Source organism: Lepisma saccharinum, chromosome 27, assembly GCF_977018435.1.
Source record: "Lepisma saccharinum chromosome 27, izLepSacc3.1, whole genome shotgun sequence".
In the NCBI taxonomy this organism is placed as follows: Eukaryota; Metazoa; Arthropoda; class Insecta; order Zygentoma; family Lepismatidae; genus Lepisma; species Lepisma saccharinum.
In genome coordinates, this window is record NC_139255.1 from 27,997,448 (window position 1) to 28,018,855 (window position 21,408).

Sequence of the window (21,408 nt, forward strand, 5' to 3'; positions counted from 1 at the left end):
TCCGGAGAATGAACCATGGTTTAGTTAACTGGCAGTTACTTTCACATTGAAAAACCCGGTGCTGGTTAAGACTGGCTGTTATCTCCAACTAGCAGTTAGTTAACAGAAAGATTAACTGGACATTGAAAAACTGGCCCTGATGCCACTAGAGATATTCCGGACCGACGCGTCACCACGTGCAGCCGACGCTTGTGAAGAGAGACACGCGACGTTCTATGAAAGTGAAAGTGCCCAATATCGTCGCAATCATCCTTCACCGCGTTCGACCTCGAAGAACGTTTTCGCTGCAAAGGAACCTTGTGCAAACCCCGCATCCAGGAAAGATGAACGACCACGCGATGTAGTAGATTCCGGTAGAGTATTCTTCAGATGGTCTATGTTCACGTAAGCATATATTGTTTGTATCAACGCCGTCCCGTAAACGCCGAAGTCTCACTTATTTGCAAAGTGACTCAGGAACCCCGAACCTAACTTCCGTGTCCGATATTTCTTGGTAATGTTATATAAAAGGTCATTTCATGTTCATATGTAATAATTTGATTGTCTGCATTCAGAGTTAGAAGCTCCATTCCATTACGTTAATTTTTAGTTTCAATTGTCAAAGTGTGCTCCATTTTTGTGTAACCGACCGCCCCGTCGCGTCAATTAGCTTGTCAATAGTTGACCGATTAGTCTTTTTTTTATTTGTGGAAAGCGTATTTAATATTGCAAGGTCGTGCGGGTGTAGTATTATTTATCGCATAGTGGTTTTTGATGTAATTTTTGCTAGCGCCGACGATTGATTTGTGTATTCCGGCAGCTGAAGCCGATTAAGATTTGCATCACTATGTAATGGTGTATTTGTTCTCAATGGACGAGAGAGGCTTATGTGTATTACCCCCGTCCGTGAAACTTGGTAAATGTCGTGCTTACGACTTGCTGTGCGCGTTCACTCGAACGAAAGGTTTAACCACGCCGACCCAATTGTTTTAGATATCTGCTTTCCGAGGGCTGGCGCTTATTTAATTTAAAAGACCACAGGATTCACGTAAAGGATTTAAATTCACGTAAAGGTTCAAACAAAAAGGGAATTGTATGTTGATCAGATCCATGATTTGTATGTATATTCACATGTAAAATACCTCAGAAGTACGAATGAGAGAGAGAGAGAGAGAGAGAGAATGAGAGAGAGTGATTGAGGAGGCGATGTAAAGAGTTTATTGATTCCAATATTTTGTTGTTGATACAATATATTCACATTTTTACCGTTCGTCAGTGTTATTATTTGATGTTTTTCAGGTACCTGGTATAATGCTATTAGTGTGTTATTATTGTTCGAGTCTACATATCAAAGGTAAACAAAACAGTGTAACATTTCTAGGTATGTATCTCCGCCTCGCATTAGTACGACAATAAACGACCGTCTCAGTACCGAACTAAAATACCTGGACGGTAAGTAAGTCACGACCGGTTTTCCGTACCCATAATGACGTCTGGCACCCGTGCCGGGGTATGAATGATATGCCATTTCGGGCACCGGGAGTGCACTTATTATAACAAAAATGCCACACATTTTGGGCACAAAGTCTTTGGACACTTAGTAAAAAACATTAAAAAGGACCTCTGTGAAACACGATCAATAAGCCTTGACTGCCATACACGCACCACTGACCCATTCAACCTCCGGGCTCACAGCTGTCAGTTCGGAAGTCTCAGTACTGGCAGTAGCTCCGCATCATTGAACACGATAGTGCAACATGGGTCCCGGAAGGAGAGGGTTCGCCGTTTGTGAACGTCGGCAAGTTATCGGGCTACACAACCAGTGCAAATCGTTCAGGGAAATATCACGCTTGTCCGGAATTCCTAAATCAACAGTGCACGCGATCATAGATCGCTTTGGCGAGAGAAAAACAGTAGAAAATAAGCGGAGGTGTGGACGACCAAGAGTGATTTCTTTGCAAGACGAAGTGTTTATTTTGCGAACTATCAAAAAGGACCCCAAAACTAATGCTCCGACGTTGGCTGCAAACCTTCAAGACCGAGGTAAGCTAGTTTCCTCCAGTACAATTCGTAACGTATGCCGACGAAATGCCTACTATGGACGTGTGGCAAGAAAGAAATTTTGGGTTAGTGCAATAAACATATAGAAGCGCCTCGAATTTGTCCTACACCACATCAATTACGATGCGGACTTCTGGAACAAGGTCATTTGTTCGGACGAAAGCAAATTCAACTTATTTTGGTCGGATGGTAGTCATATGGTATGGCGGCAAAAAAAATACAGAGTTGGAGCCGCGAAACTTAATCCCAACTGTCAAACACGGTGGCGGTTCACTCTTAGTATGGGATTGTACGAGTGCTGCCGGGGTCGGCAAGTTGCATTTCATAGAGGGGACGATGGATCAGTATATGTACATTGATATATTGAAAAATAATTTGAGCGCTAGTGCGGCTCAAATGAGCTTGGGTAATGATTACTTGTTTCAACAGGACAACGATCCTAAGCATACCGCCCTTAATACAAATTGTGGCTGTTATTTAACACCCCAAAACAACTTCACACCCCCTCAATCCTCAGATCTGAAACCCATAGAAAATTTATGGAGTGTATTAGAGAAACAGATAAGAAAAATAAACGTATCAAACAAATCCTACCTAAAATTAGTATTGCAGGAAGAATAGAACGCAATTTCACCTCAGATTGCTGCAGATCTGGTAAAATCTGTACCAGACAGGCTCCAGGGAGTGATTCGTGAAAAGGAAATCCAACAAAATATTAAATGCGTGTTCTTTGCAGAAAATATGGACAAGAATGGCAACTGTCCAAAGACTTTTTGTGTTCCAAATATGTGATATTTTTGTTATTATTGTTTATAGATGGTTTCTTTTTTATATTTTGTATTTTCCTGTTGTATCAGATAAACAAGTATATGAGGTAGAATAATGTGCTTTTCATTCCACTCGCCTACCTGCACCCAAAACCCTGAGCGGATCCCCTGTTTACGTACCATCAATGGTGTCCAAATACTTTTTACACTTACTGTACATAAACAAGTAGACACAGGCGAACACCAGCACGATGAACAGCGTTGAGGATGCAAAGTTGAGAAGGACGAGAAGAAGAATGCATAACACATCCACAATCTATTTTCGACCTAATGAGAGAACAATAAAGTCGAAAGAGAACAATGGGGTCATCATTCCAAGATGTGTGACTTAACACATAGAGGGGGTTGACAACTCTTAGACAAGATTACTTCAGCTAGCAGAGAAGATTGCCAGGGAACGAAATACACTTGCTTGCATCACAATATTGGAGATGTACTAACCACTGTGAAGTGTTTTCGAATGGATTGACAAGTTCAAAAAGCGGTCGGACAGGTGTCAAGCTCAAAAGAGCAGCAGAATGGCCATGGATATCCACTACTCACATGGAACAGGTCCATACCATGATTCTAACACATGAGTAACTAATGATGAACTGGCAAACCATCTGCACATTAATCCTCTATATTGTGATGCAAGCTCTCGGTAGATTTCAGTTCTTGATACACGTTGAGACCACAAAAGAGATGTTACTGGTCGCTGTTCTTCTTTGGTACAAATGTTTTACCCTGTAAAACAACAAGAAAAGAAAAAAATGGTTCTGAAGGTCAAATATACACTCCATTGACATGTCCGTGCAGAAAGTTGCATGGCCAATCCAAAGAAAATTACACCAAAGTACAGATACTTAATGACCAACCCTCGTATGTAGAATGATTTTTCCAAGCTTCCATCTCTTGACATTTTGGATTTGAGTTATTCTAACATTAGGGAACATTCCTATCAAAAATCTTCTCTGTAGTATTTAATTCTGCCTTGGAGCAAAATTTTCGATAATTCCATCAAATATTGACTGATCCTCGTATAAAATAATTTGCCCAAGCTTCCATCTTTTAGCATTTTGGATTTAAGTTTTCCTAACATTAGGGAACTTTCCTGGAAAAAAAATATTTTCTTTAGTATTTAATTCCGGGTTGGAGCAAAATTGTAGCTAATTCCACCCAACAACTATTCAATATTTCATTAACACCAGTTGGTGTGGGTGCTGCCTCCCCCTGTTCCCCTCTGGTGACGTTGCTGTCCAACGGGAATATCCCGAGTTTGTAAAGACGAAAGACGTCTCAGTACAAAATTTCACCCCTCCGTAATTAATTAGCAATTCTACATGACTAAGTCGCACGCGTGTAATAACCATTTAAAACGCACTAACTGGTAAAAATCATCCTCTATTGAATAAACATATTAGTATCAATCTTAAGGTGTAAGTAAATAGAAAATCTCTTAATCCGTGTTATCCGAGTGTTATTTTTACATAAGTGTTTGAAAATGTATGCATTTTATTTATTTTCGCTCACACAGTATCTAATGATGGACAATGGGTTTGTAAAGAAAGGTAACCTTGCGTGATGAGGACCATGCGCCAACGGTGTACTCGGTATTCAGATAAAATGTGTTTCTACTAACGGAGACAAATGAAGCCGTTCAGCTCACGACACCAGTAATTTTAATCGCCTTGTACAGTGGGATCCATGAGTATTAACTTGCAAATTGTCCATCACCATGTTCGTGCACTTTATTTGACCCAATAACAGCTTCAAGAATTAAAAGAAAACTCAAAACAAGCTGTTGACAACTTCTTCACCAGCATACCTAAAATTCCATCGCTTAAAAACACATAGGATGTAAGAGAAAAAATAATGAAAATAGTCATGGACAATTTGCACGGTAATACTCTTGGATCCCACTGTACTTGCTTGTCAGGTGGAATTGCTCATTAATAATGGGTGTGTGCAACTTTGTGCAGCTAACGCTACTGACGCTGAGTGATACGTGGGATCCATAGTATTATCGTGCAAATTGTCTATTACTATTTTCATTAATTTTTTATCTTACATCCTGTATGTTTTTAAGCGATGGGTTCTTAAGTATGCTGGTGCAGAAGTTGTCAACAGCTTGTTTTGAGTTATCTTTTAATTCTTGAAGCTCTTATTGGGTTAAAAAAAAATGCACGAACATGGTAATGGACAATTTGCACAGTAATACTCATGGATCCCACCTGTTGAATTTTAGAAAACAGGTAAATTAGAGTGTTTGCTTGGATATAAATTTGTGTACAAAATTGTGGTACCAGTTAGATATACTGAAAACACATTTAACTCGTTTATTTCCGAATTATTTACATTTGTACTTACCTTGTATGCATAGCGAACATTTTTCAACTTGGGATTATGTTCTTTTCACTGAAAAAAAGCTGGTAACATTATCGTATGAGGGAAACGGATTCCTTCAAATTTACAGGAGAAAGTACTTACGGAAATCATTTTCTTTAGCGTTGTGGAAGTTCCTGAATGTAGATTTGATCCATTTTAATGTGAATGCGTGGTGTTTTCTGCGAAAATCTCTGTCCGATACGCTGTTTCTGCTCCCGCCATTTGATTTCTGCATGAGAGCGCAATGTTCCGTGTGTTAAGATGATGCAACCCCGTAGCCAGTGTTTCAGCCTCGCCGTGTTTTCATTAGAACCACGTGTCGAGTATTTTTGGTACTATTATCGTATGGGTGAAACACCTACGAATCATATATTTCGGACTTCTTTACATTGCTAACGTGTTGCGGAACATTTCTTAAGGCGAAATAATGCATTTCTAACTAAGATAATGTTTATTTTCTCTATTTACGAGTACTTACTGTTACTTGTTGTTTCGAATCTGTAACACATTATGGCCGTGATAGCATACTGGTTTAGGGGGCGTTCTGAGAGTGTTTTGTCGATTTATATAGTGGTGCAACCTCGTTCACCGGAAAATATCTACTTTCGTGCCCCTATTTGAAATTATGCTAATACGTCGCATTTACGTGTAGAACTTGTAAAATAACCTTGCGATTTACCACGTTCATTGTCCATACACAGCAATTCGGAACCATCTTTCTTTTGCAATTCGTTAATGCTCTTCCTTTACGCACAACACTCTTGCAACCTTGAATATTGACGTCAGACGAGGAATGCCTACGTGGTTAGGTTAGGCCTGTTGGGTTAGGTTCCATTAGCATAGATACAAAGAAAAAATATTATTTTCGCTAAGAGACGCGTTAGCTTGTATTGCCTAACATGAAAAAGATCTTTCCTGTGACGTCAGAACACAATGTTGCTACAGTGTTGTGCGATAAGTGACACCCATTCGGGTCGGAACCATCTTTCTTTCGTAATTCGTTAATTCTCTTCCTTTACGCACAACAATCTTGCAACCTTGAATATTGACGTCAGACGAGGAATGCCTACGTGGTTAGGTTAGGCCTGTTAGGTTAGGTTCCATTAGCATAAATACAAAGAAAAATTGTAAAAACAGCTCTCTTCTGTGACGTCCGAACACAATGTTGCTACAATGTTGTGCGATAAGTGACACCCATTCGGGAAAAATGGCTTGTTCCGAACTCGACAGGTGGTTCTAGTGAAAACACGGCGAGGCTGAAACACTGGCTACGGGGTTGCATCGTCTTAACACACGGAACATTGCACTCTCATGCAAAAAGCAAATGGCGGGAGCAGAAACAGCGTGTCGGACAGAGATTTTCGCAGAAAACAAAATGCATTCACATTAAAATGGATCAAATCTACATTCAGGAACTTCCAAAACGCTCAAGAAAATGATTTCCGTAAGTACTTTCTCCTGTAAATTTGAAGGAATCCGTTTTACCCATACGATAATGTTACCGTATTTTTTTTTTAACTATGCTTGCTTAACCTAACCTTACGGAAAATTGTTTTTGGGGCTAACGTCAATGTTTTTTGGGGCTAACGTCAATGGTTTGTGTGGCTAACATCAATGGTTTGTGAGGCTAACGTCAATGGTTGGCGACGTATTAGCATAATTTCAAATCCGGGCACGAAAGTAGATATTTTCCGGTGAACGAGGTTGCAACACTGCATAAATCGACAAAACACACTCAGAACGCCCCCTAAACCAGTACGCTATCATGGCCATAATGTGTTACAGATTCGAAACAACAAGTAACAGTAAGTACTCGTAAAAAATTATAGTTTTTAGGCTAACATTGATCCACAAACCTTTCACGGAAGGTTAGGTTAGGCAAACGTAGAAAACTAAATTGAAAAAAAAAAAAAACAGGGTAACACTTTACTATACCGGAGACGGATTTCTTCAAATTTACAGGAGAAAGTACTTACGCAAATCATTTTCTGTAGCGTTGTTGATGTTCGGGAATGTAGTTTTGATCCATTTTAATGCTAATGCATGTGGTTTTCTACAAAAATCTATTTCCAACGCGCTATTGCTGCTGCCGCCATTTGCTTTCTGCACGAGAGCACAATACACGCTATTGCTGCTGCTACAACATGATAGGTGTCTCTGGTATAGTATAGTAGTACCAAAACGAGCTCACACGTCATCTGGTAAAACTACCGCGTGGTTGCTACACTGACAGGGGGTTACATATTCGAACGCACGGAACATTTGATTCACGTAGTCGACTGTAATGGTGGCACGAGTTATCATACAACGGAGATACATTAATGTCATTAATGTCTTCCTTTTTCGCTTGCATAACACACAATAAGATGGGCACAGCTTCAGTAGTGTTGTGGATCTGAGTGGGTATGCAGTGTTTCCAACCTTCTTAACCAAAAAATACCTACTTTCGTAGGTACTAGTTTAATATTCCCCAGACAGATTTCTTCATTTTTTACAGAAGAGACTACTTATGGTAATAAGTTCCTGTAGCATTGTCTAACATCTGGAAGGTGTTTTGTGTGATGTGGGAATGTGTGATAATGGAAATTCATGTTCTTTCTTGAAAATTAATTCTCCGACGAAGAATAGCCTTTGGCACGTACATCATCACGCGTCGTGATTGTGTTTTGTTCATGTTCATTGGGTATCCAGTGTTTCGAACCATCTGTGTTTGCAATTAAAGTTAGAAACATGACGTGTCGTGGATGCGTGGTGAAATTCGTACCGGGTGTGGAAGATCCAGTGAATTTTTTAATTGAACACTGGATCGTGAAGAAAGGACAGGAATGTATCTAACCTGCTGAAATGTGCATGATTATATTGTAACTATGTTTGCCTAATATAACGTGTCGTGGATGCGTGGTGAAATTCAGGTAAATTTTCCTTATCCTGGGAACGGATTTCTTCAAATTTGCAAGTTTGGGGCTCATTTGCGGCAGGTGACTCCGGCCAATTTCTAACATGCCTTTAACAGGGATTCTATAGAGAAAGCCGAGTGGCTGGAGCGGAGCCGGGTAGCATAGTGCGCTTCCAAACCAGGAGCATTAAGGTCATGTAGGAAGGGTTTCTATCTTCAGATCTGGGGTTCTCACCTCCACGACTATCTGCAGCAAGCTGCAGACTACTGTCGCCAATTTAGCTCTTTTGGAACCGGATCTGGCTCTCATGAACTCATTTGGGTCCAAAAATTTGGAAATGCTCCAAGGAGCTTCTTGGCTCAATGACTGTAAATTTAGCTCTAAATCTAGCCCTTTATTATGCTGTCGATAAATTCATATCCATGGTATATGCTTCATGATATCTAACACTATTCAGAGCTGCAAGCTAACGAAGTAAGGATCACATTATGTACCAGAGCTCCTTGTTGTAGGGAAGTAAGCTTTAACAAAGGGCTTCAACTGGGGAGTTTGTAATGGACTTCAGGGACGTTTTGGCTATTTTACTTCCTTCTTACGTAAATTGCGACAAGACTGCCTAATATTATTTGGGTCATTCCATGTCAAGTGAACCAAAGAAAAACACCTGACCATCTCTGATTTTATTCATACTTAGTTGTTATGATGCACCCATAAATCCATTATTCCTCCAAACATACATGATCCATCCACCATTCATTCATGCCTCGATATGTGCATCCATTAAACCATGCATTCATACATGTATCCCAACATGCTTCCATCCATCAATGCATATATAAGAATCCCTCCTTCCATCCATTCATCCACACAATTTATCCTCTATAGTTATACAACCTGTAATGCACAGGACAAGATAAGATAGGATAAGATCTACATTAGGAATAAGGATATTAAATTAGGCACCTGGAAGGTTCTGAGCCTTTACCGGCCTGGGGCATTTCAGTGTACAGTTAATGAGATAGTTAAGTATAAATTAGATGTAGTAGCTGTCCAGGAAGTTAGGTGGCCAGGAGAAGGGAATTCTAAAACTAAAAATTATACTTTTTTGTATGGTGGTACATAATTTTGGAACAGCCTTTTTCATAAATAATAGAATTATCTCGGCTCTTTAAACAGTAGAATTTATTAATGATAGGATATCATATGCAGTTTTACAGGGTAGGTGGTGTAAAATTATTTTAATAAACATACATGCACCAACGGAAGATAAAGATGATAATACTAAAGATGATTTTTATACAGAGTTAGAACAGGTCTTCGATAAATTTTCTCAGTATGATATGAAAATTCTGTTAGGTGACTGTAATGCACAGATTGGCAAAGAAGAGACATTTAAACCCACGATTGGTAAAGAAAGTCTTCATGAATTAAGTAATGATAATGGTATCAGATTGATTACTTTTGCAACCTCAAAGAATTTAATTGTGACAAGTACCACTTTTAAACATAAAGATGTCCATAAATATACCTGGTCTTCTCCACATGGTAAAACTCATAATCAGATAGATCATATTCTCATTGATAAGAGAAGGCATACTAGTATAATTGATGTTCGTACACATAGAGGTGCTGACTGTGCCAGTGACCATTATTTAGTAATTGCTAAATTAAGAGAAAGACTCTCAGTGATAAATCATAAGCAACAAAATCTAAAAGTTCTAAAATTTGATACAGGAAAGTTTACTGATGAAAGAATTAAGAAAGATTACCAAATTAAACTGTCAAATAGATTTGATGTTTTGCAGGATTTAAATGATGATGAAAATATAAATGAAACAGACGTAAATAAGAATTAGGAGCACATACGTAATGCAATAGAATCAGCAGCTAAAGAAATTATAGGATACCATAAACCAAGAAAAAGTAAGCCATGGTTTGATAATGAATGTCATAATCTAATAGAAATAAGAAATCAGGCTAGACTTAGGTGGTTAAATAACTCTGATGATACAAATCTAAACAATTATAATATATAATATAATATAAAAAAAGAGATTACTTGAAAAGCAAAATTAACGAAATTGAAACAAACAGCAAAAATAAAAATATCAGAGATTTATATAAAGGTGTAAATGAGTTTAGAAAGGGGTATCAACCTAAAGTAACTTGATAAAAGATAAAGACGGTGATTTTCTAGCTGACCAAAGCGATATTCTAAATAGATGGAAGAACTACTTTAATGAGCTTTTAAATGTCCATGTAGGAGATAAATCAGAAGTAAATGAAGTCCACACAGCAGAACCTTTAGTTCCAGAACCTAACTTGACTGAAGTTAAAGATGCTATTAAAAGGCTAAAGAATAACAAAGCACCTGGCATTGATTTAATACCAGCTGAGTTAATTAAATATGGTGAAAATTCATTAATATGTCAAATTCATAAATTAATTAGTTTAATATGGAATAAAGAAGAAATCCCTCAACAGTGGAAAGAATCCATAATTGTTCCTGTGTTTAAAAAAGGTGATAAAATGAACTGCAATAATTACCATGGAATTTCTCTACTCTCAACAACATACAAAATATTGTCTAACATTCTTTTAACAAGACTAACCCCATATGCTAATGAAATTATAGGTGATTATCAATGTGGATTTAAACATAACCGATCAACTACAAATTTTTCACATCAGACAGACACTGGAAAAAAAGTGGGAATATAATCAAAATGTCCATCAGCTATTCATTGATTTCAAAAAAGCATATGATTCGGTCAAAAGAGATAAATTATATAATATATTAGTAGAGTTTGGAATACCTAAGAAGCTTGTTAGTATGATAAAAATATGCACCAGTGAAACAGAAAGTAAAATTCGTGTGGGTATTAATATGTCTGACAAATTTACAATTCATGATGGGTTAAAACAAGGAGATGCATTATCTCCATTGCTCTTTAATTTTGCCTTAGAATATGCTGTTAGGAAGGTAAAAGAAACTAAAGAAGGACTAAAATTAAATGGTGTGACTCAGTTGTTAGCATATGCAGATGATGTAGACTTACTGGGGGATGATGTGAATACAATTAAGAATAATGCTAAAATATTTTTCGAAACTGCTAAAGAGATAGGTTTGGAAGTTAACAAAGAGAAAACTAAATATATGCTTACAAGCCGAAACCAAGTGTTAGATAATAATCAAAATCTAATTATTGATAACAACTCGTTTCAACCAGTTTCCAAATTCAAATACTTAGGAGTAATATTAACAAATGAAAAATATATTAAAGAGGAATTAAAAAGTAGGCTTAATTCAGGAAATGCATGTTACTTCTCTCTTCATAAACTTTTGTCCTCTCGTTTAATATCTAAGAAACTAAAAGTTAAAATATACAAAACAGTAATTTTGCCTGTAGTATTATATGGGTGTGAAACTTGGTCCCTTACATTGAAAGAGGAACATAAATTGAGAGTATTTGAAAATAAGATCCTTAGGAAAATATTTGGACCTAAAAGGGATGAGGAGACAGGTGAGTGGAGAAGGTTACATAATTTAGAACTACATAATTTGTATTCAAGTCAAGATATTATTAGAATAATTAAATCAAGAAGACTTAGGTGGGCAGGCTATGTGGCACGAATGGGAGAGGAAGGAGGAGTTTACAGGATTCTTGTTGGGAAACCTGATGGTAAGAGACCTGTATGAAGGCCAAGACGAAGATGGAGGGACAACGTTGAGATGGACCTAAGAGAAATCGGTAGGGATGGAAAAGAGTATATAGATCCTGCTCAAGATAGGAACAGATGGAAGGCGTGTGTTGCTGCAGCCATGAACCTTTGGGTTTAAGAAGGCTAGGGAGTTAGTTAGTTAGTTTTAGTTGTTATGAAGTACCACCTAAGGTAGGAAAAATTGCAGATTTGTATTTTCGGCACACATGCAATCACAAAAAAACTTATAAATCAAGCTAGAATTGACGTAGAAGGTTGGGATAAGAACCAAATTGTTGCTTTTACAATGAGCTTTAATTAGATATACGAGGGCTGCACTGAAAGTTTCAGGAATCGGGTACTGGCAACTATGCAATCTGTTAGATTTTGTTATATTTATAAACTGTGATGTTTGTCGACTGTAAATACAAGGACAGATGTAACACGGATTCTTTTTCGGTTCAGGATAGAAGTTTGTCGGTTGAAGTGAGGTGTTTGTAAAAAAAGTGGAATTAACAAGAGAGAACTTAGTGCCATGATTTATTATGATTTTTGGCAAGGTTTAACACAGCAACAGTGTGTTACTCAAATGATCGAAACTTTTCACAAAGATGCCCCATCAAAAACGACAATTTATCGCTGGTTTCAAGAATTCAGATATGGTCAGGTTAGTCTTGGTGATGAAATTCGTGAAGGCCACCCATCGACAGCCATTGTGCCAGAAAACATTGATGCAGTTCGTGAACTAATCAACAGTGATCGACACGTGACTTATCGCGAAATTCAGGGTTCCTTAGGTATTGGCATGAGTCAAATACAAACAATTTTGCACAATCATTTAGGTGTGAAAAAGAAATTGTACCCGTTGGATCCCACACAATTTAACAAAAGCTCAAAAAGACGACCGTGTGAAGTGGTGCAAGGCTATGATCACACGGTTCAAGTCGGGATCATCAAATCTTGTGTTTAACATCGTCACAGGCGATGAATCATGGATTTACTCTTATTAACCTGAAATAGCGACAATCTGCTGTGTGGGTGTTCCAGGATGAGCCTAAACCAACGAAAATTGTTCGTGCACGCAGTGTGTCGAAAAAAAATGGTTGCCTCCTTTTTCAGTAAATCAAGTCACATTGCGACTGTTGCACTAGAGAATCGTAGAACAGTCAATGCAGAATGGTATACCACAATTTGCCTGCCACAAGTACTCCACGTGCTCAGAACTTCAAACCCCAATCGTTGAATCATTCTGCATCACGACAATGCCAGCTCGCACACAGCATCAGACACAAGGAACTTTCTGGATCATGAACAAGTTGAACTAATGACTCATCCAGCTTATTCACCTGACTTAGCTCCATGTGATTTTTTTTGTTCCCAACAATCAAGAAAAAGTTGTGTGGTCAGCGATTTTTCACTCCCGAAGAGGCTATCGAAGCATACGAAATGCATGTCTCGCAGGTACCAACTTCAGACTGGCATAACTGTTTCAACAATTGGTTCCATCGAATGAAACAATGCATTGCTGTAAAGGGTGAATATTTTGAAAAGCAATAAAAATTGATGTACTTTCGTTCTTCTTCTTTATGTAATTTTCCCGAAACTTTCAGTGGGGCCCCGTACCACATAACCAGTGGTCAGAAGTAGCGTGCTAGTTGTAGCGGTAGCGAAGCTACAAAATTCCTGTAGTTGTAGCGAAAATTTCGCTAGAGCTACATTTTTCTCAGCATTTTGAGGTGAATTTTGAATGTGGCAACAGTGTCAGAAAAAATCGACATTAACCCTTAATTTTGCAGGAGGTTCATAAAGACAAAGTCTATTACATGGAAATACAGATTATCTAGATTGTAGATTATAGATATCTGCATGTTATTTAATTAGTATCTGAATAATTCAGATATCCAGATAACTAACTGACATATATGAATATATTCTGGCTAACAGCAACGTTTTTTTGAATTGCATTGCTATTTTGGAGAGAAACATGCCTCGTTTGATGCACCACTGGAAAAAAGTGCCTCGTTTGCATCACACCCGGAAAAAAAATCCTGTGGATATCCATGGTGTAAGAGAAACCAATTGTAATGTGCATTGTGAAATGTGTTTTATTGAATCATGCTAAGTATTAAATATGGCCCAAGCTCCTTTTGTTTTATTGTGATTTCATCATGCTACGAATGCAATTTTAACATGGTTCGATTTCGATTTACTTCTTGTAATACATATTGCGGAGTTTTAGCGATTAGGCAGGCCAGGTTTAGTTCTCTTTGCATTAAAATAAAGTCCCTAAATGCATTCTACTAAGGTTCCAATTTACTTCTACATTAATTCCCACAAGTCTATGATACTTACAGTCGCTTGTTAACGGAAAATACATTGTCCATGTTAAGAGGGCATGCTTGTGTATGGTAATTTTTAAGTTGTTTTTCAACATGAATAAATTTTTTTCAAAATCCAGACACTGCTCATTACTTTAAGGAAGGTTCAAATTTTGTGACAATGATTGTCAAAATTCTACGATAATTCGTCTGCCTGCTATGAGAATTTTAAAAAATCCTAAAACAATCTGAACCTTTACCTCAAATATGCCTCATTTGACAATTTTTTTTACAAATATTTGCATTGATTTTTTTCTATTGTATCCAACAATGTTCATTTTCAATTCTAATAATATAAAATTATGAATGATTTTGTACGTTTATGGTGAATTGAGCCCTAATGCACTGAATAGTGAATTTTTAAGTTATTTTTTTGCTCATTTATGTTAACTGGCATCCATAATTTTATCTTTTCATCATTAGAATGGGGGATTTTTGGAAATGGAGCACAAATGCAGATGAATTGATACAAGAAGAAATTGTATGACTACCTGAGACAGGTTAGGGTTGATACAGTAATCATAGGTCAAAGTAGATATGTACATTGAAGTGCTTATTGTTGCCCCCCATTTTTTTTGTATCATGTAGTTATACACAAACAAGCATGTTGTAGTAGCTCACTAATAGCACAGATAGGAATATGAGTTAGTCAGATTACAAGTATACCTTTTTGAAAATCTGATAAACATTGGTTTGATTGATTGATTTGCTTTATTTTACTTTGCTTTTTGTGCCAGTTTTGGCTAATTTGCGAAGATGTGGATGACGGATGATATGATGAAATTGATGAATGGACACTCGCAAACATTCATCCCCAGGCTGGGATTCAAACCTGGGACTCCTGGCATCGAAGCGTGATGTACTAACCACTCTGCCACGGGGGCCTGCAATTAACATTGGATTACTTAACACTTACCCCTATATGCATTTATTTATTTATTTACTAGAAAATTGCAAATACACCTTTGGCCATTTTACATTGGAATGTAATAACAATGGAAATAACAAAAAATAACAATGGAAGTAACAATAAATAACATAAACTAAAATACATAATTTTTTTCCCTTCATACTTCACATTTGTGCATACATACATATGAGACAAAGTGGATTACATGTTGTTACACAGTAGCTTTTTAAAACATGACTGGTTTTCAAAAATATCAGCTTGGTTTGGTAGAGTGTTGTATTGGCCGGGTAGTCTGTGGAAGAGAGAACATTGTATTAGGCTTAATCTGGGTTTCTGATATGTGAAAAGCTGAGTGCTCCTTGTGGTGCGGGACGGCACTCGAAAGTGAATTTCTTGAAGAAGGCGATCACTTCTTATGTTCCCATTGGTTATTTTATGGAGGAAAATATGATCTGCAAGTTTGTGTCTATCATGAGGGGTATGGATATTTAGCATTTTCAGATGGACTTTTGTAAATGTTTTGTGGATGGAATTCGGTGGCGAACAATGGCCAGGAAGAAATTTAGAACAGAATTTAGTCTATCTAATTTTGTGGGGCATGCCATAGACCAGATCGGAGAACAGTATTCAAGTTTAGGTGAAACAAAATATTTGTAAAACGTGCCGAGAGCAGACAGGTTATTTATTTCAGTAAAACAATAGTGAAGACCCCGCATACGCATGGAACCCTTAGTGACTGCAGAGATGTGGTCAGAAAATGAGAGTTTCTCATCAAATATGATGCCTAAGTCCTTCTGTGTGGCAACCCTTTGAATGCAATTGTTTTCTATGAAATATTGCTTATTAAATGTATTTTTCTTTAAGGATATGGTGCAATGTATACAGATGACAGCTTCAACTTTACCTTTTAGCAAATCTCACCTGCTACGTGTATAATTGATCATGTTGTTGTTGAGCAATATCGTGTAGTTTGTATTTCCATTTGAGTGTAACACCTTTTCTTGTCATTCTGTGCAGATATGGCTACTTCCAAGACAGAAGATTGGCAGTTGCAGAAAAGGAGTTGGGATATGCGCATACCTCACATACTTCAATCACAATTATTTACAGACTGCAAATTTCAAGTTTCATATGATAATCAAAGTAAGGTAAGTTGTTATACTCGTATATATGTGCTATTTGTAAGAGAGATAAGGAAGAATTTTTCTCCTTTGGTTGTCCATCTTTTCAGCATCTGGAGCCATATTATCAGGGTTTGAAAGAAAAAAAAACGGGTTTAATTTATTTTTTCAGGTTTAATTGGATTTTATCGAGCTTTTATAAATAAAATGTGAATACATGTAATAATTCACGTTTGTAATTGCCGCTCAACCTGCCCACTATTACGTAGAACATAATATTTGTGTTATTATAATAATGTAGTAATCATGTTATTCTATGCTATTTGGTATGCAAATAGTAATGAATATATTCAATATTGAGCAAACCTAAATACGTTGCTGTTCAACATACGTATTGGAATATTTTGTCTAATGTACCTGCAGAATCTACAGCTTAATATAGGCCTATGTAATTTCTTAATATTCGTTCTACTTCATTTCAATATTACAAGTGTTGTGCATATTAGATAGCAAAAGTAATCTCGAGTTATAATGACAGTCGTAATCGCATTCTAAGAATCTAAAATACAATCTTCATTAGTATACACCTCTATGATGTTCCTTCATTTCAGAAATCATTGAAATACCAAAGTTAATGAAAAACCCACTGGTTTTTTTCAAGTGGGCCGAACCCTGCATATTATACCCTGTCCCAGCTAACTGTAGAGCAGGGCAACGCATATCGGCAGAGAAGGAGGAGGAAAATCGAGTGGTGAAAGCGCAGCATTGCCAACCGTATGGTCCTGACTGTAGATGTACGGTCCAGACCTTAGTCTGTACGCTAAATGCATGGCTTGCCAAAATTTGCTCTTGCAGTTTTATCCCTAATATTTCCCTAAGAAATTCTTAAACCAATCGTACGGACCTGGAGACAAGAATACAGTACGTTTGCCATGTGCGTTCGGTATTACCCTTTTCAAAAGTTTGCAACGCTGCATAGCGAAGGAGGAAATCGGGAAAACACCGGTCGCCTATTACACAATCCCATTTCTCTCACTGTTCATTGGTCACGTCACTACTTGTGCAGAGACTTGTTCTCATTCGCCTGGTCTACAGTTAGCTGGTACGGATAATATATGTAAAATCCCTGTGTGTAATATAATCCTTATAAATTATTCTATATATTAATAATAAATATTATGTTAATCACACACAAATATAATTTATGTACCACATTAACTTTTATTAATATATTGTAGTAGTACATGAAAAATGATTTTAAGTCATACAATCTGAAGTTGAAAAAATACAATGTTTTCAAAATAGGAAAGATTTTAAAAATGCATTTCCCCTGAATTTTAATTTAAAAAAAAAAAAGTATTTTTTCCCCTATAAGTGAAGAAAATTATGGGGGCGAAGATGGAAGTATTGGTAGTCGGGTACCCTGTAACAGTGTCCCTGAAAAAAAAAAATATAATAAAACAGCAACATGTAAACTTTCAAGGCATTCTTGTATATATGGTGGTGCAACTCCCCTGCCCCCTTTTTTGTCCAAATTTGCATTATATAACAACTGGTAATGTACCCATCCAGCATTTTTATAAAATGTGAATATTGTGTTCATAGCATATTACTCTTTCCGAATGTTATTGATCACATTGAACTTCCATAGCAGAAAATTTATGAATTTCATTTCCACAAAAAATGTGCATAACAGTGACAGTGCCAGAATAAAAAAGTGGGAAGGCAGGGGAGCAGTAAGATATCTTCGGGAAGTATTCACAGATAATATATACTCAAATGTCACAAAAAATTGCAAATTTGGGCTAAATGATAATTTATTTTTCAGAGTTTTTTGTCATTTACCGTGAGATAGTTGGTCAGGGGCAAAGCAGTCTGTGGCATTGTGCAATGCAATTAAGATCGTTTAATCTTTTAATCTCCTTATTTTCCAAAACAGCCTTGTAATCCTGGAAATTTAACATTTAAAGTTTCCTATATTTGTTTCTTCAAATATACTTATTTACACACAATAAACTTGTTAGACAAAGATAATAATCACATCGTCCAGGCATCCATAGCCTTTCGTAAAAATATGTCTACATTTATTCATGTACTTGGAAGACACATCACTTATCAAATAAAATAATAACCATTTGTGTAATCTACTATAGGGAGGGCCAAAGTTGCAAATGGTGTGTGTAATGACATCCCTGTCTGAAGCACTGCCTGCTCTTTCCCTAGCTGCAGCACTTATTTACTCAGTTTTTCTTGTTTACTGGGGAGGAGTGGGTTTGATATTGAGAAATGCTGGTTGACCAGGGATGTTCACCCCTCTGATGCCATCATTATTTTAGCCTGTGTGTTGTAAAATATTACAATGTTTGCTTAATTTCATTCCAATTATGTACATTTTTTAAAAATTAAATAAATATCCTGGTGGGAGCAATCTCCCCTTGCAATCCCAAAGGTCCTATGGGGAGAGTGGTCACCTCCAACCCCCTCCACTCTTGCAGAGAGCTAGTAAAGTTATTCTTTTGCGTAAAGTTATCTTTGCCTCCATTTTCAGCACAACCACATTTCAAACCCCCTAGCATAGTTTTTACATTCTATTTATATTCTTATACTCAACATGGGGCATGTTACTCTGCTATATTTTCTTCCCTCTGCTTCCCCCTTGCCATGTATATTACATCATGCCCTATTGTTTGCTATACAGTGGACTTTTTAATTCGAACTCCAAGGGGCTATGAAAAAAAATCGAATTAACCAGAATGTAATAAAAAAAAAACACCAATGAAATAACACACTGTATGAAACATAAAACTGCATGAATATGCAAACAGTATACCTTACCTTACAACTACTACGTTTTAACCATATCTCCATCCAGGAACAGTACACTTATTGGAATATTCGCATCACGTGATTATTTTTCATTCTTTTTCATTCCTCTTTCTACCTCTTTAAGCACTTCAATTTTCTTATCTAATGTTAAGCTATTGTACGCACCACGTTTCGACATTGTAACTCCATTAAAACACACAGACAAATGACCTCTTCTGTCTAGCTATCCCCTCCCCTCTGAACTTGTTTCTGGGAGGGTGAAGGTCACATTCATACAAAAGAATGTCTGGGGATTCCCACTGGCCTCTCTTATCTGCCGGTGGCACATCTGTTAACCATCTTTTCAAGAAGAAAAGGGGGACGAGTCATCTGTTGGAATTTCTTATATAGCAACCAATTTGGTCTTAGAAAAATTTGTTAAATTATTGAAAATTCAAAATTCAAATTAAGTAGTAATTTTTAACATTGTTTTAGATAGGGGTTTCAAGGGGAATGTACTTTTGTTCAAATTATCCAATAATTCGAATTATCCAAGTTCGAATTAAAGAGAGCACACTATATTTCATTTCAAATGTGCAAATTGGAATATAAAATACATGCTCTCTTATTAATTGGCATTTGGAATTGATGTGGTGAAATGAAAAATGTAGCATGGATAACAGTACAACAAGAGAGGAACATGCAGTGTTAATTTATGTTATGATATGTAGTGCTTATGGTGAAGAACCACATTTGTCTGACACTCTTTTTATTTCTTTTTACTGTATGTGTATATGAGTGAACTTAAAAATTTTATTTATAATTTTTAATATTCTCAATCACAAATAAATATGCCTGGTTGTAAGGTATAGTTTATATACTTGTATATTTATAGACACATATCATTTTTTACAGGTGTTTTTGGCTCACAAATTGATTCTTGCCATGTCAAGCTCTGTGTTTGAAGTCATGTTCTTTGGTTCTCTGCCTGAAGAAAGGGAAATAGTTGTCAGAGACATTAGTCCAGCTACATTTGAAAGTATGATCAAGTAAGTACTGTGACAAGTTCTGACACAAAAGAACTATAAGTGATGTAATTATAGGAACTAGAATTTGAATATACTTATTGAATCATGTTTAACAGTCATTAACAAAATGCAAATTTTGTAGATTTCTTTCCCCAAATGTTATAATTTTCTTAAATATTAGTTCATTGCATTTTTCCATCATTTTCAAATTGCATCCATTCTCATCTCTGTCAATCTACAATCTTTTATTGACTAATATCAATAATTTTTTTTGCTATAATGACAAATTTTTGGAGCAAACCTTCATAAATAAAGTAAATAATGTTATGGTATGGTTCATATATCCTTGTAATAATTATTACTTTTTAAATAATTATGTATTGAAACACTACTTTTGTAGTGGATTTTGCCATTTTAAAGGGAAGGGAAGGGGGGATGTGTCCCATGTACATGTCATAAGAGGCCATAGGCTCAGATAGCAGTAAGCTTGCATCAGGTTTGAATCAGGCCAATCAGTTGATTTGCCCTGATTTCAATCTTCGTTAATAAAAATACTGCAACAGGTACAAAATTACACAATGTACCATTAAGAAGACAAGATTCAAAGTTTTGCTAATAGTTGTCCCTACTAGTTTGTCGATATTTCCTGCGCTGCAATCGTTGTCACGAGACAGGAAAGCATAAATGCCTGGAGTTTCTGCATGAATTCCCTGATCTTGTGGGAGACGATGATTCTATGCTGGAAAATGTATGGGTAAGTGAATAAAGTGAATAATCAGAGAATTCAATGTTGGGCTACTGAGAAGAGTTCAAGAGTTGTTTTAAAATCTTGCCTGAGGACTATCCATGATCTATCAGGAGGATAACCGCAACCATTTCGAAGGAAATGTTGAAAAATGTTTTTGACATGTGTCCTTTGTCCTGTCGTCAAACTGCATGTTGGTCACCTTGAAAACATACTAAAATAAACTTTGAACTTTCCTCTCTCCAACGGTACCAATTTGTAGCAAGCAAGCAACCTGCTTCAAGTTTGCCACAAGCTTCCATGCTATCTGCAGTGCAGGGGCAAAAAATAGCCAAATGTTTGGGATACTGCCTCACCTTGCTCCCCCTAATCATCACCAACTCTGTGTTCTCCAATTTCTGTGCTTGAAAAACAGGTCAAATTCATTCTCCATAAGTGGAAGTGGGTTGTCATTGTAAGCAATAAATAGATTTGTTGATTTGAAAACTCATTTCTATGTACCACATCAATAATGGATGTTTTCCCTTTCTCAAATAATTCCCTCTTAGAACTACATCACATGACTCAGATCACCATATTCTTCAAATA

General features: G+C 36.7%; 1 protein-coding gene across 2 annotated transcripts in view; it reads left to right on the forward strand.

Moving 5' to 3' along the window:
* The first annotated feature begins 4,839 nt into the window (after nt 1-4,839).
* Nucleotides 4,840-21,408, forward strand: part of LOC145980124 (BTB/POZ domain-containing protein 6-B-like) — a 40,250-nt gene continuing 23,681 nt past the window's right edge. Inside the window, exons 1-3 of one of the 2 annotated variants that reach the window (XM_083113136.1) lie at nt 4,840-5,101; nt 16,139-16,269; nt 19,963-20,096. In XM_083113136.1, coding sequence (XP_082969262.1) covers nt 16,141-16,269; nt 19,963-20,096 — 263 coding nt within the window. In that variant the 5' untranslated portion in view covers nt 4,840-5,101; nt 16,139-16,140. The remainder of the gene's footprint in view (nt 5,102-16,138; nt 16,270-19,962; nt 20,097-21,408) is intronic. The other variant, XM_083113137.1, reaches the window with a different exon arrangement.